The sequence below is a fragment of the Octodon degus genome, unplaced genomic scaffold (assembly GCF_000260255.1).
Source record: "Octodon degus isolate 3935 unplaced genomic scaffold, OctDeg1.0 scaffold00116, whole genome shotgun sequence".
In the NCBI taxonomy this organism is placed as follows: domain Eukaryota; kingdom Metazoa; phylum Chordata; class Mammalia; order Rodentia; family Octodontidae; genus Octodon; species Octodon degus.
In genome coordinates this window covers 8,714,685-8,730,885 of record NW_004524692.1, presented here as the reverse complement: position 1 = coordinate 8,730,885, position 16,201 = coordinate 8,714,685, and the positions used below count along the sequence as shown (strand labels likewise).

At 35.4% G+C, this 16,201-nt stretch overlaps 1 protein-coding gene across 2 annotated transcripts in view; it reads left to right on the top strand.

Annotated features, from left to right (window-relative positions):
- The first annotated feature begins 9,144 nt into the window (after positions 1-9,144).
- The window catches only part of LOC101568604 (gamma-interferon-inducible protein 16-like), a 14,794-nt gene continuing 7,737 nt past the window's right edge, over positions 9,145-16,201 (top strand). For both annotated transcript variants that reach the window (XM_023699869.1, XM_023699868.1), the window contains exons 1-4: positions 9,145-9,347; positions 13,767-14,050; positions 15,222-15,350; positions 15,822-15,986. In XM_023699869.1, coding sequence (XP_023555637.1) covers positions 13,787-14,050; positions 15,222-15,350; positions 15,822-15,986 — 558 coding nt within the window. In that variant the 5' untranslated portion in view covers positions 9,145-9,347; positions 13,767-13,786. The remainder of the gene's footprint in view (positions 9,348-13,766; positions 14,051-15,221; positions 15,351-15,821; positions 15,987-16,201) is intronic.

The following is a 16,201-nucleotide window of genomic DNA, read 5'->3' as shown; positions in this document are numbered from 1 at the left end:
GTCATACAGAATATTGGAATAGATGGCCTGTAATTCAACATGACAAAAGCCATCTATGACAACCCAAGGGCTAACATAATTCTAAATGGGGAAAAATTGAAATATTTTACTTTCAGATCTGGCACAAGACAAAGATGTCCTCTATCACCACTCTTACTCAATATAGTTCTGGAATCACTAGCTAGAGAATTTAGAAAAGAGAGAGAAATAAAAGGAATAAGAATAGATAAAGATGTTAAATTATCATTATTTGTAGATGACATGATACTTTACTTGGAAGACCCAAAAAATTCCACTAAGAAGCTACTAGAATTGATACACAAATTCAGTAGCATAGCAGGATACAAAGTCTGTACTCAAAAGTCAATAGCATTCCTCTACACAGATAACAAACACACTGAGAGGGAAATTAGAGAAACAATAACTTTTACAATAGCACTACGGAAAATGAAATACCTTGGAATTCATCTAAGTAAATCAAAGATATTTTCAAGGAAAATTACAATACTCTGAAAAAAGAGATCGTAGAGGATTTCAGAAAATGGAAAGAAATTCCCTGCTCCTGAATAAGAAGAACCAACATTATGAAGATATCCATACTCCCAAAATTTTTGTACAGATTTAATGCAATCCCTATCAAATTACAACCAACATACCTCCCAGACCTAGAGAAATCATTCCTAAAATTTATTTGGAACCAAAAAAGACTTAGAATAGCAAAGGCTATCCTGGGCAACAAAGACAAGAGTCATTACAATTGCTCACATGAAAGTATACTACAAAGCTACTGTGATAAAACTAAACTAGTACTGGCAACAAAATAGACCTGAGGATCAATAGAGTAGATTAGAAGACACTGATGCCTCTACGAACACACTCAGCTACATTATCTTTGAAAAAGGGGCCAAACAGGCTTACTGGAAGAAAAATAGCCTCTTTAACAAATGGTGCTGGAAAAACTGGTTCTCTACATGCTGAAAACTAAAACTTGACCCAGGTCTATTACCATGCACTACACTAAAGTCAAAATGGATTAAAGATCTAAACATTAAAACAGATACACTAAATCTCAGGAAAAGAAATTAGGAAGAACTGTTGAAGACATAGGGGTAGGCAAAGAGTTCATGAACAAAAATCAAAATGCACAAACAACACTTGAAAGAATTAACAACGGGGACCTCCTCTTATTGAAATGTTTTTGCACGTCAAAAGAAATTACCAAAAAAGTGTGAAAAGACAACCCACAAATTTGGAAAAATTTCTGACTAACAAGCACTCAGACAAAGGTCTGCTCTCTAGAATTTATAAAAAACTAAAAAACATTAGGGTCCCCAAATTTAAAGGCCCAGTCCAGAAATGGGCATCTGAGATGAACACACACTTCTCACAGGATGAAAATAAAGAAGCAAATAAATATATGAAAAAATGCTCCACATCACTAGCCATCCGTGAAATGCAAATTAAAGCAACACCGAGATACCATCTCAACCCAGAAAGAATGGCTATCATAAAAACATCAACCAAAAACAAATGTTGGAGAGACTGTGGGGGAAAAAGGAACCCTTCTCTACTGCTAGTAGGAATGTAGACCGGTGCAATCTTTATGGAAATCAGTGTGGAGACTCCTTAAAAAACTACGACTGGAAATCCCATTCAAACCAGCTATCCCTCCACTGGGAATTTTATTAGAGGAAGCAAACACCTCATGTTATAGTGATATATATGTACCTATATTTATAGCAGCACAATTTGTGATATCCAAATCTTGGGAACAACCAAGATGCCCGTCATGTGAGGAATGGATGAAAAAGATGTGGTATTTTTATACAATGTGTTACTACTCAGCTATAAAGAATGATAAACTTGAAAAATTTATATATAAGTGGATGCCACTTGAAGATATAATCATAAGTGAAATAAACCAGACCCACATGTATAAATATCATATAGTCTCCCTAGTGCAGGAACTCAAAGGAAGAAATGAAAATAGAAAGGCATAACACAATTAAAAGGAATGCTAGCACTTGAGGATTTGTTAACCAAGAGAGATCAAGGAGAAAAGCTGGAAAACATGACAGGGGCAAAGTCATACATTTATATGCACAAGATGAGTAACACAATGGTCCTGAGAATCCACAGCATGTTTTTGAAAATAGCAGTTAATTGATGGGCTTCTCTTCCTGACTATATATACTAATACCTTGAACTATCCAACTACACTGAAGAAAGCAATGTGTAATGGTAGGGTCATGCTTAGAATCCTTGTCATTCTGGTCTTCTAGTTACACAATGTTTGACATGACATATCAGTTATGGCCATACTGTCTCTCAAGTAAATGTTTGTATAAAAAAACAGGTAATAAATGAAAATATGAGACAAAAAAGTCACAGGACTATCTTGGTACATGGTTGTATATTGTTAGATTTCTAAATTTCTGTGTAAAAATATGTAAATGTTTCTATTATTTTCAAAAATTTTATATTTCTAACTTTTTTTACTTCATATTCTGGAGAGACTAGAAGTTTACAAATACTTGATGGAAAATGCGTGTTCCATTGTAATACCTAAGGTGTTTGATAATCAGAGAGGTAGTGAGGTTAAGCTCTACTGCCTATATTATAGGGTAATGATATCATTAAGCTTCTCTTCCAGGGGTTAACAACTTAAGTTTTCAGACCAAAAATTAAAGAAAAAGAAGGGCTACAAGGACAGCCAACATTTGGGCCCTGGCTCTTCAAGGTCAGTAAGGAGTCAGGAAATAGGAGAACCTGTACTGTAACATCTTGTAACTCAGTTGTGTCCCGTGTTCTGATCAAGGAGATTATGGAGCCACAGAGGAAAGTGATCGATGATGTAGAGTGTGCCTAAGGAGAGTCACATGTAGAGAAAACATTCACTCAAGCTTTCACAGAGAGCAAAGTTATCAAGTAATGGCCATGACTCATCTGCATGGCTAACCCTGACAAAGGATCAAAAAACTGTGGTACATGGCTTGAGGGTAAGTCCTGAGGGTTTTTGACTGATCTTGTCAGAAGCGAAAGTTACACTTCTTTTTATATAGATATTGCTCTTTCTTGGTCTCAACCATCCAGTAGAAAAGTATGAAAATGAAGCATAAAAGTAAAGCTATATTATTACTTTTCTGTTATTGTTTATTAATGATATTGAGTATTTTTCTATGTATCCATTGACTGCATACCTTCATCAGAAAAACATATATGCATGTCCTTTGACTAATTTTAAATTACATTATTTGTTTATAGCTATTGAGTTGTTGGAGTTATTTTTCCATAATTTTACTGAGAGACAAGGAGCAATGAGACAATTTCAAACCAAATTGGTAGGACAGTTTCAATAATTAACATATTGCATACTCTCTTCCTAGTAGTTATTTGCTGTACAAGATGCAGACATGATATCCTATTCACAAACACTATTAGAACAAATCCCTCTATTTATTAAGAGACTGTAACTATATATCTATCTTAACCATATTGAATACACAGATACAAAATGGACATTCAAGTGTATTCCGTTTTTTTCTGTTTAGTTCTGAAATTTAAATATTATAGGTGTGTTAACTCAGCAAAATATTCTAAAAGAATCCAGTAGTCCATAACAGTATTGGGTCTTCCTCTTGACTGGCAGTGTCAGAAATTGTTGACCTAAGTCCCCTACAGCTCAACACAACATGATGGCTTTAGTTCTTATACTTCATTTCTATACTTTTATGCTGGTTGGTTAAGACAAACATAAAGCAAGACCTATGCAACAAGAGTTGTAGCTTTTTGAACTGATAAGGTCAGTGAAATTGCCTTAGGATTTATCCTGAGATCCTGTACCTCAGATTGTAGATCCTTTGTCAGTGTCAGCCATGTGGATAAGTCACGGCCATTCCTTGACCACTTTGCTCTCTGTGAAAGTCTGAGAGAAAGTTTTCTCTCCATGGGACTCTCCTTAGGCACACTCTACATTATCAATCACTTTCCTCTTTGGCCCCATAATCTCCTTAATCAGAAAATTTGGGACACTACTGAGTTACATGATGTTACAGTACAAGTTCTCATATATCCTGGTTCTTAATTGACATTGGAAGGTTAGGGCCAAAATGTTGGCTTTCCTTGCAGCCCTCCTTTTTCTTTAATTTTGGTCTGCAAACTTAGGTTGTTAACCCTCCAGAAGACAAGCTTATTGTTATTGCCAAACGATGTAGGCTGTTAAGCTTAACCTCACTATCTGTTTGAATACCAAACATCTTAGGCATAACATGGAACAGGTATTTTCATAAAGTATTGATATGTGGAACTTTAAGTCCCTACAGAATATGATGATAAAAAAACATTTTAAAAATTAAAATATATTTTTAAAAATAAGCATAAATAATTATAAACTTCTTATTTTTACACATAAGTCCAGAAATCTAACCATACACAACCTAGAAGCAGGACAGTCCCGCAACATTCTTTTTCCTGTTTCCTGCCTTCTTTCACCACCCCCTTCTTTTTGAAAAATCATCTACCCAGGAGATAGCACAGCACCAACTGGCCTGTCATGACAAGCAGGACATATTCAGAAGACCAGAATGACATGTACTTCTAGCATGAACCTACTATTATAAATTGCATCTTCAGTGCAGTTGCTTAGTTCACAGGTGTCAGTATATATAGTTAGTCAGGGTGAGAATCATTCCAATTAACTGCTTTATTCAAAAATCTTCTGAAGATTCTCAGGATCATTGCCTTAACCATCTTCTACCTATAACAGTATGGCTTGCCCCTGTCATGTTTCCTAGCTCTTCTCCTTTCTCTCTTTTCATTGTCTAGTCCTCAAGTTATTGCTTTCCTTTTAGTTTTATTATATCTTTCTATTTGTATTTCTTCTTTTGAGTTCTTATACTAGGGAAACTATGATTTTTACAGATGTGTGTCTGGTTTATTTCACATATGAATATATTTTCAAGTGACATCCACTTCAATATGAAGGGTTCGCATTTATCATTCTTTATAGCATAAAAATGCCACATCTTTTTCATCCATTCCTCAGGTGATGGGCATCTTGGTTGTTTCCAAGATTTGGCTATCACAAATTGTGCTACTATAAACATAGGCACACATATATCACTATGATATGATATTTTCAGATACTCCAGGAAGATTCCCAGTAAAGGAATAACTGGATTAAATGGGATTTCCAGTCCAATTTTTCTAAGGAGTCTCCACACTGATTTCCATAAAGGTTGCCCCAGTGTACATTCCCACCAGCAGTGGAGAAGGGTTCCTTTTTCCCCACAGTCTCTCCAACATTTGTTCTTGATTGATTTCTTTAAGATAGCCATTCTTTCTGGGTGAGATATCTCAATGTTGCTTTAATTTGTATTTCACAGATGGCTAGTGATTCTTTTCTAGTTTTTGAAGGTGCACCATTAAGCTGTTTATTTGTTTCCATTCTGTTTTGTTAATGTGTAAGTTTACAGCTATGAATTTTCCTCTGAGAACTGCTTTCATCTTATCCCATAAATTCCAATAAGTTGTGCTTGAGTTTTCATTGTATTGTAGAATTTCTTGTTCAATTTTATCTGTGGCCTATTGGTTGCTGAATAAGGTGTTGTTTAATTTCCAAGTATTTAGGGTGTTTTTCTGGTTTCTTTTGTCATTTATTTCCAGTTTCATTGCACTGTTTTCTTGCATATACTTAAGCATAACCTATGGATCAGTATGTGGTCCATTTTAGAAAATGACCCATGTGCAGCTGAGAAAAATGTGTATTCAGATGTGTTTGGGTGGAACACTCTGTATGTCCACCAAGTCCATTTGTTTCAAGCTCTGGTTCAGTTCTGTTATTTCTTTGCTTAGTTTTTGTCTGGTTGAACTATCTTTTTGCGATAAAGGAGTGTTAAGGTCTCCTGTTAAGATTGTGGTGTTGGATATTAGATCTTTCATGTCTATTAAGATTTGGTTTAGATAGTTGGGTGTTCCCATGTTTGGTGCATATATATTTATGAGTTTTACCTCTTCCTCTTGAATTTTTAACCAGTATATAGTGGCCTTCTTTATTTCACTTGATCATTCTTGGCTTGAAGTTGAGACTGTCGCACAATAGGATTGCTACCCCTGCATTTTTTTTCTGAGGTGGTGGGGCATGTTGTATTGTTTTCCATCCTTTGACTTTCAACCTCTGTATGTCTTTATGAGTTAAATGTGTTTCTTGTATATAGCATATTGTTATGTTTTGTTTCCTAATCCACTGTGCCAGTCTATTTCTCTTAATTGGTGAATTAAGTCCATTTGCATTGATGGTTATAATTGAGAAATATTGACTTACGATTGACATGTTTTTTACCTGTTGTCATTTACTGCTTTTTCTCCTGTGTTTAATTGCTTGCCCTATTTAGTTGGTTGCTTCTGATCGCATTCATGGATTTCTGGTCATTTTAGCCCCTCTCTGGAACATCTTTCAGGAGCCTGTGTAGAGTTGTCTTTGTCATCATGAAATTCTTTAGTTCTTTGTCATAGAAGTATTTCACTTTTCCATCAAACTTGAAAGAGAGTCTTGCAGGGTATAGTAGTCTGGGCTGAAATTTGTTTTCATAGAGGACTTGAAGTACTCTGCTCCATGCTCTTCTTGCCTTCATGGTTATGAAGAGAAGTCAGCTGTAATTCTGATGGGTTTTCCTTTGTATGTGATCTGCTTCTTTTCTCTAGTGGCTTTCAGTATATTGTTCTTGAGCTGAATTTCTGGGATCTTGACTATTGTATGTCTCGGTGTGTTTTTAATTGAGTTGAGGTTAATAATACAAAATGCCATTTACTTGGCATTCTGTATGCTTCGGTTACCTGAATGTCGGATTGTTTCCTCATATTTGGGAAGTTTTCTGCTATTACTTCTGTCCATATTTTTTTAATGTCCTTTGTATTAACTTCTTCTTTCTCATTTATACCTATTAGTGTCACATTGTTCATCTTTGCATCATCTTGCAGATGATGAATTATTTTTTCCTGCATCCTAGTTGTTTTTAAGAGGTCCCTTCTCACCTTTTCACTAGTTGTACCAGAGTCTTCAAGATCTGAAACTCTGTCTTCACTTTCACTTAAATGATTTTGCAAACTTGTGACTGAGATTTTAAGTTTCTGTATATCTCTTTGACTCTGCTTCATGCAGTCTATTTCTTTCCTGTATTGCTCATTCATGCAATCCATCATTTTTCTAATCTCCTCTATTTTTTTTATCAATGTCTTCTTTAGAACCAGTCATTAATTCTTTTACAGCAGTGTTTCTTCAGATTGGTTTTCCTCCCTATGTTTCTGTAGTTGATTCTTTACTTCAGATTCTATGAGTTCAGATAATTCTTTTTTTTTATTTCAGAAAAGAATTCCACTGAGTTCCTCTATAACTTTCTACTGTTGCTTATTTACTATGACACTATTAATTCATGCATTTCAGCTGAGCTAGTAGAAAAGAATTCAGCTATGAGTTCCTCTATATCTTTCTGCTGATGTTTATTTACTATCAACACTATTAATTCATACATTTCAGCTGAAGTAGTGTCCTCTGCACTTTTTCTGGGTGGGCACTGGTTTTCCTCCATACGTTTCTGCATTTGATTCTCTAATGCAGGTACTATTAATTCAGGGATTTCTCTTTTCATTTCCAATCTGAGTTCCTTTATATCTTTCTGCAGTTGTTACTTCATTTCAAAAGCTGTTGATTCTTTGATTTCAGCTGTGTGATTATCAATTTGTTCTGTGTTAGTGTCCTCTGCACTTGTTATGGGTGGGCTTGAGGTCTGAGATTTATTTTGCTCCTTCTCGACATATTGTGTAGCACTGTCTTCTGACCTTTGTTGCAGAGCTTTGGTGCAGTTATAACCTTAGCACCTACTGAAATTCAGGTGCAGATGTTCAGAATTTGTATTTATCCTGCTCTGCCTTGCTTGGGTCTGGCTGCTGTGCTCAGTTCCTTCCTGTTGCTGCCCTTTGGATTGAACCTGTTGTGCCCCTCTGGCAAGATGTTCTGCCCCTGGACTAGCTGGGTGGCTTTGTCCCCTACACTTTTTCCAGGGATTGCAGCTGCAGTGTTTCACCCCAGGCCTGTAGTCCAGGCCTGAGCTGAGTCAGGAGGGGACAAGGTGGGGTAGGGAGAAGAGTAAGCTCTTCCACACACTCACTGGGCCTTGGCTAGTGCTGGATCTAAGGGTCCCCAGAACGTGGCAGAAATTCTCACTTGGCAGGCAGGATGGATGGGTGCTACAGAGTGCTGGTGGGGATCCCAAGAGGGTTGAAAAGCGTCTCACCTATGCTGCACCTGGGTTTGGACCTGCAGGTCCCGCCATTGCAGGGTAGCTGGATGCTCTCCCATACACTCACCGGGCCTGGGCTAAGACTGGATCTTTTAAAGCCATATTAATATGATGAGGTGCAAAAGACTCAAGTCAAGAACTTTAGACATTGAAAGTCTTATGGAAAACCCACTACTATAATGAACTATTGGGATATATTGGGATATTTTGCTAAATTCATGTACTTACAGTATTTAAATGTCAATCGAATGTCCTTCTCTGACAAAACTAAGACAGAAAGGGAGATACAAATGAATGACCATTTTGTCTGTATACTCAAAATAGTTAGGATAGCTATATGGCTCTTTCTTCTAATAGTGTTTGAGACAGGATATCAGGTCTGCATCTTGTACAATAACCACTAAGATAACAATATGGAATGTATTTATTATTGAAAATGTGCTATTAATCAGTTGTGAAACTGTCTTATTGCTATTTGGTTCTCAATTAAAATATTTTTTAAGAAATTTCATGCTGCAATTTCTACTTTATATAGCAGGAAGGAGAAAACAGGAGACTTGGACACTCTTTTTCCCATTTAATATTTTAGTCTCATGTAAGTGATTCTTTTTGGCTCTAATAAACCTCACATTACTCGCATGTATTAGAAAGTTCAAAAGCTGATACTCTTTCATCTAAAAATATTTTTGAAAAGAAAATGTAATTGTGCACATGTTTTTGTGCTAAGATGTTAGAAGATAGTTTCTGGTTCTACGATTTGGGAAAATGAAACCTAAACCATTGAAGGGAGGAGTCTCACACTGTTTCCTCTCTTCTTTTTCTGTGGACCAAGAACAGTGTGAAATAACCATCATTGCTCAAGTTTAAGTAGCTGTACACTGTATTCTTTTATCTCATTGTCTTTGGAGACATTCCATTTTCTTAGCATTTCAACTTACTAAGCATCTTGCTGCTTAGTGTCTGTCAGTTTTACTGCTTTATCCTTCTCCTGTTTCCTACTTTGCTGGAGATCTTAAGATCTGGACTACTACTGAAGAAATTCCAAAAGAGGTGAGTCCTATGAGTACTTTTGGTAGAAAACATCCAGTCCTTCAAATGCATAAGTCAGAGATATTAGTGTTTCTTCTGACAGGAGTCTAGCTGATACAAGTACAGCTGACACCAGCTGCATTCAAAATAGTGGGACTGGAAGTAGTTTCATTCTGATCCTTCATATAAGAAGATAACACATAGCTTTATTCTGAAGCAACTGATACCTGAGAAAAGGAAAGTACAACTTGGCTCCTGCAGATTGTAAAAAAAAATTTTCTGTGTTAGCATAAGTGATATTTAGAAGATAATCTTGTTTATCTTGGCTGGAGAGTGGTGGCTTCAGTGGAGGAATGGGTAAAAGACAAGTGAGTCACATGAGAAAAATATTCTGAAAGTATTCTGAAACAAACTTTAATAAAAAGCACCTAAATTGCTTTGTGTATTATTCTAACTTTACTAAATGTGAGAACAAGCACACAGTAAAAAATCTTGTTTCAAATGCATGATATATAAATATTTTTATTATAAGAATATTTAATTTGTATTGGTTTGTTGACAGGAACAGTTAATGCTTAAGATTTTTTGATGCTAATTTTACATGCTTATATTATAATCTAAACAGCTACTTTGAAGACAACAATATGCAATTTGCATTGTTGAGTTCCTATCATCTAGTTTTTGGAAATTCTTTATCATTTACAATGTTTTCTAAAATTATTTTTATTCTCTTTAAAATAAAGAAAACTGAATATTTAATTTTACCTTAGCTACATACTACACCAGGTAGAAGAGACACATAAGATATATTTGGACAATCAGAAAACTTTTTTTTTTTTGCAACCTGCAATAACCTACAATAATTAAGGTTCTGGCTTCAATCCCTTTGAAAATATACACAAAAGGTAGACGAATGTTTCTTTCATTTTTATTTAGAAAATATTGTACTGATTCTATCAATTTATTCTCACTTCAGAATGTAAGGATTTTCTTTTTTTCCACATCCTTGGTAGTATTTGTTGTCTTTTATTTTTTTGACAAAAGCTTTTCTATAAGAAAGAAGTAATGTCTTTTGTTGTGGCTTTGGTATGTCTGATCATTGTGATATGGAACATACATTGACATATGTTATTGCCTATTTGTATGTCTTTAGAGAAAACTGTCTTTTCAAGTCATTTTCAAATATGTATTAAATTAGGTTCTTAGTTTTAAAACTATTGAGCTGCTTGATTTCCTAATATGCTTTGGGTATTGATCCCTTTTTGGATAGATAGTTCACAAATATTTTCTTCAATGTGGTAGGTACCTTTCCTTTTTTTTTTTTTTTTTTTTTTTTTTTTTTTTTTTTTTGACACCAAGGATTGAACTCAGGACCCTGTGCTTGCCAGGCAAGTACTTATTCTACTGAGTTGTCTCCCCAGCCTCCCATTTTGTTTTTTTTTTAATGGGCAAAAAATTAGTTTAATGTTACTTTACTTTTTTGTTTTTCTTGCTTGTGGTTTTGGTATCAAATATGAAATATTTCTGAGATCAATGTCAAAAAATTCCCTTCCCTCCTCCCATTTTCCTCTAGCAGTTTATCAGTTTTAGGAGTTATGCTAATATTGAACTTATTTGAAATAATTTTTATATATTCAAAAGAAAAGAAAATTTTCATTCTCTTTTACATGTGGTTGTTTAACTTGGCTAACACCATTTATTGATATACCTGTCCTTTAAGTTTTGTGTATTTCTGTTGATTTCATTTAAAATTTGTCTACGTATTGGTAGATTGGTGGGCTTATTTCTGTGTGTCAACTATTTTGTCCTCTTAGTCAATATGTCTGTTTTTAGTGCCAAAAAAATTGTACTCTTTTGATAACTCTTAATTTGTGGTAAACATGAAAGCAGGAACTGCAAGGACTCTAGCTTTGATTTTGCTAAATACTGTGTGAGCTAACACATTTTCTGTTTACTTTTTTAATTTGGGAAGAAATGACATTGGACTATTTTGATAAATATTTCACTAAATTTGTAGATAATACTCCTTAATATGTGATTTGACCTGAGCTATGACTATGAAATATCTTTCCATTTACTTGAAATTACAATTTATTTTTTAGCTGAACAAGTAATTTGAAGAAAATATGCCATGTAATGACCATTGTTGAATTCTTATTGTTGTGCCTATTGGAATTTTATATCATTTCTATGGGTTTTTTTTTTGTTTTGTTTTGTTTTTTTTGGCGGAACCAAGGATTGAACTCAGATGCTTGCGCCTGCCAAGGAAGCGCTTATTCTACTAAGCCATCTCCCTGGCCCCTCTTATGGTTTTTCTAAAATTATTTTTTTCTCTTTAAGAAATAAAAACAGACAATATATTGGGGGGGAGGAACTATAATTTTTTGCACCAATATTTTATAGTGTTTGAAGAACAGATCTGTTATCGCTGAAAAACCCAACATTCATGATTACATTTATTCTATTTTTCTTTTGTTGCTATTAAAAATAGAATTTTTTCTTCTATTCTTTTTCAGTTTGTTTTCAATGTAAAGTGGCTTACTATCAGATATGTGATTGAGTTTTTGCTGAGTTTTCTAGCCTATAAATTTAATGAACTAATTTATTCTAGCAGTTTTTGGTGGAGTGGTCCACACTTTCTACATATAAGATCATGCCATCTGCCAATATACACAATCCTTCTTTTCAAATTTCTGTATATTATTATTTCACTTTCTTACTAATTTACCTGTTTAGGACTTCTCATAATATTTTTACCAGAAGTGGCTAATTGTGAGCATTCTTGTCTTGCTCCTGATATTACAGGAGAAACTTTCAGCTTGGCACTGCTGAATGTGATACAGGATCATAAAGTGTAGCTTTTATTCTGTTAGGCATATATCTTCTACGTTTAGTTTATTGAGAGACTTCTATGATGAAAGATGCTACATTTTTTATAACTTTTCTGCATCTGTTGAGATCATGTTATTGTCCTGTATTCTGTTAACACAATGTATCACATTAATTGATTTGCATATTTTGAGTTATCCTTAAATCACATGATTCTTGAGATATAATCCTTTCCATGAGTGATTGAATTCAGTTTAATATTATTTATTTGGGGATGTTTACATCTATGTTCATCAGAGATATGGGTCTGTTGCTTTCTATTGTAGTAATTTTGCATGATTATGATATTTAGGGTGATTTGGATCTTGTAAACTTTGTTTAAAAGTGTTATAGGTTTTTAAATTTTTGGAAGAGTTTTAAAAGGATTGGCACTAATTTATTCTGAGATATTACATAGAATTCATGAGTGAATCATTAGAGGTGAGATTTACTTTTATGGGTTTTTTTTATTAATTCAATCTAACTTGTTACTCTATTCAGATTTTCTATTGCTAGTTAGTATGTTTCTACTTTTTCAAAGCTGTACAACTTTTGAAAATATAGTTTTGTTACAGCTGATTATTGTTCTTTGAATAGTATCAGTTTTAACTTTTTATCTTTTCTTGGTTAACTGTGTTTAATTTCTTTCTTTCCTGTACTATCTAGCTAATGTTTTGTCACTAAACACTGAAGCTATTCCTCATGTTAAGTAATAACACTGTACCCACCAAACTTGGTTGCTTCATGAATGCAATACATTCTCAAACTCTACTGCCCAAGAAGTACAGTAAGCACACTCAGTGCAGAAGCAGGCAAAGGGGAGTTAGACTAGATAGCTTTGGAGCTCCTGCATGTGAAATGGCAGATGAGTAGTAAATGTAAAGTGATTATGTAAGGTTACTGTGATAGGCTAAATAACATTTTTTTCCTAAATAAAATGAGGAACTAGTCAATGCAGCCTAGAAATAGGAATTATAGATAAGTGGATTGCTCTTGAAAGCAACTGGTACGAAAAATTAAGCCATGCACAAGAAAAGTAGAAAAATTATTTTAAATACAAAATGGATTATTTATTTTTGTATTGGGAGTTGAATTCACAATCCTATGCTTTCCAGGCAGGTACTGGGCCACTGAGCTAAATTCCCAGTCCAATAAATTATTTTAAATATAACAGTCAACAAATTATATGACCCTGACATAGGGAATAGGTAGAAGTCCTGCAAAGGAATAGTTATAGTTGCACTGAGTACATAAGTACGTAAGCTAGACATAAGCTCTCATAGAAGAGCGAAGTTGTTGAGGATTAGTACCCCAACATGGAGCTGTAGTGCCATGGAAAGAAGTTATGCACATTTAAGCTGAAAAACTGCAGCCCACTTTCCACGAGGCACTTAGCCATAGTGAGTGGGGAAGGTGGGAATCAGCAGGCGGATCCACTGCAAAATGAAGAGGAGTCAGGCTCGTACCCGCATTTAGCGCTTTGACGTGAGTCATTCACTAACACAGCCATGCCTCATTTTGTAAGCATTTGTATGTGCATGTGTAACGCTGCACGCTGATTTTCTCTTGTAGGCTCCCCCTTCTCTTCAAAGATGGTCAATGAGTACAAAATACTTGTTCTGCTGAAAGGGCTAGAGCGTATCAGTAACTATCATTTCAGCATGTTTAAGTCTTTAATGGCTTCTGAATTAAAACTGACCAAAAAAATGCAAGACGACTACGACAAAATCCAAATTGCCGACCTGATGGAAGAGCTGTTCCCCAATGATGCCGGACTGAACAGACTGATAGAAGTGTTTGGAGAAATGCCAGGACTTGAGCAATGTTCTGAAAATCTTAAGAAAGAGATGTTAAAAGGTAACAGGAGACAGAGCACTCTTTCCCCAACACTATCCTACCTTCTCTGAAACCTCCCCAAATTAGTCATGGTGGAACCATTTCATTCTCAATTATATCTCAGTGGCCATGCCTATGTGTGCACATCACACCCCAACAAACTGACAACTTTGGACATTCCCTTTCCACTGGATTATTATATTTCATATATCAGCTTTGGATAAAATAATTTGATCAATGATTAGGTTTTCAAAGCCATAGGAAGGCTACAAAGTAGCATATAAAACTATAAAAGTTTGGTGTATATTTTCAATTTATCCATTAATTAATTTTTCACTTCTATGAAGACAACATTATCATCATTAGACTTCCTAACAATAAATTTAGGGCAGTTGTTTTTTCTAAAGCAGTATCAGTGAAACTGGAAGAACATCCTATTTTGTAAAAATATTGGAATTTCTTAAAGGAGGATTTAAAAACATCAAACTCCACAATCATGTATCTTACTTCACACTCTCTATTATTGTGCTTTTACTATCTCTGTAACTTCAATATATTATACAGAAAACATCAGTTCACTCTCATGAAAGCCTTAGAATTTAAAGGGAAATGATAGGTGCACAAGACTCAAAAAAGATTTGACTAAGATACATGAGATTCAGGGATTGAGGACACTTTCTTCTTTGCATATAGGACAAGAAAGAAAAGCACTGGGCTGATGAGATAGTTCAGCAGAATAAGCACCTGCTTTGGCAAGTGCAGGGACCAGGTTTCAATCCCTGGTCCCACACGTAGCCCCAGTCCTGCCCCCGGGGCAGGAGTGGTGGCACATGCCTGTAATCCCAGTGCAGGGTAGGCTGAAAACAAGAGGATCACTACAAGTCGGAGGTGTATAGTGGGACCCTGTACCAAATACATAAATTAAGAAAAAAAAAAAAAAAACAAAAACAAAAACAAAAAAAAAAAGAAACTAAGAAAGAAAAAGAAAGGGAAAGAAAAGTACCAAGGAACATGTGACAATACTTGTTTTGTGACTGTAAACCTCCTGGTGCCAGTACAAACTAATGCAGTGGTGGTAAACATGGACAACCTAGACCCATAAGCTAGAACCAGCATAAATAATGCTGAAGCTACTCCCCTGTGCTAGGCCATTTGCTCTGAGTTCATGATGTGTTCTTTTTTTATATATTCGTTGTGAGGAGAAGTAAATCCACTCCAGCAAAAGGGAAAAGTTCAGCAAAAAAGAAGAATAAAAAAAAGGAAGCTTCTGCAATGCCGACCTCAACTAGCAGCACAGTGGAGGATACTCCTAAAGCTCAGGTGACCTCAAGATTATGAAGCATGAAGGGCTAGTGGGCTTGAAGCCCCACAGCAGAATCTCTGAAATAGCTCTTCCCCTCTATCTTCCCATCCATTAGTTACTTGACATTAGTTTCCTATAAGGATTTAGATTTACTAGACTGCATAATAATTGATTACATGGCATGAAATACTAGACAAGCATGTTAACTTGAGAACTGGGCAGAAAAAAAATTTGCTCATGTATATTAAATCTGAGTTTTTGTGTTCTGTAATTCCAAATCAGTCACATCCCACCACAGAGGCAAGAAGAGGAATTATCTGTATAACTTTTTCTCTCCTTTTACTTAATGGCACCATATGTGCCCCTATCTTATACCTGACCAGGCAATGGGCAACACTTTCTCACAATTTTAAGAGAAACACTTTTAGGCTTAATGTACAGGCTACCCAATAATGACTATCATACTCTGAAAATTGCACTGCTTTCAGAAACGAAAAAGCACAAACAATGAAAAGACAGCCAAGAAGAAGAAAGTGTCTGAGAAGCAAGTTCAGCCTTCCTGCTCTGCAGAAGCTGGAATATCCACAGCCATGGGCCTCTGCTCCCCTCTTCCGGTGTCATCATCCACTCTGTTTGGGGCTTCCCCTGCAGAGGTATACACTACTAGCTGCCCTTCTCTTTCCTTTTCTTCCAGCCCATAGGTAGCAGACTTTGAAATTATTATCTCATCCTCAGCTAGAAAATTACCTTGGGGGTTTGGGGGGAGATGGCTCAGTAATATAAGCATTTGCCTGGCAAGTGCAAGGGCCTGAGTTCAATCCCTGGTTCTGAAAAAAAAAAAAAAAAGAAAGAAAGAAAGAAAGAAAGA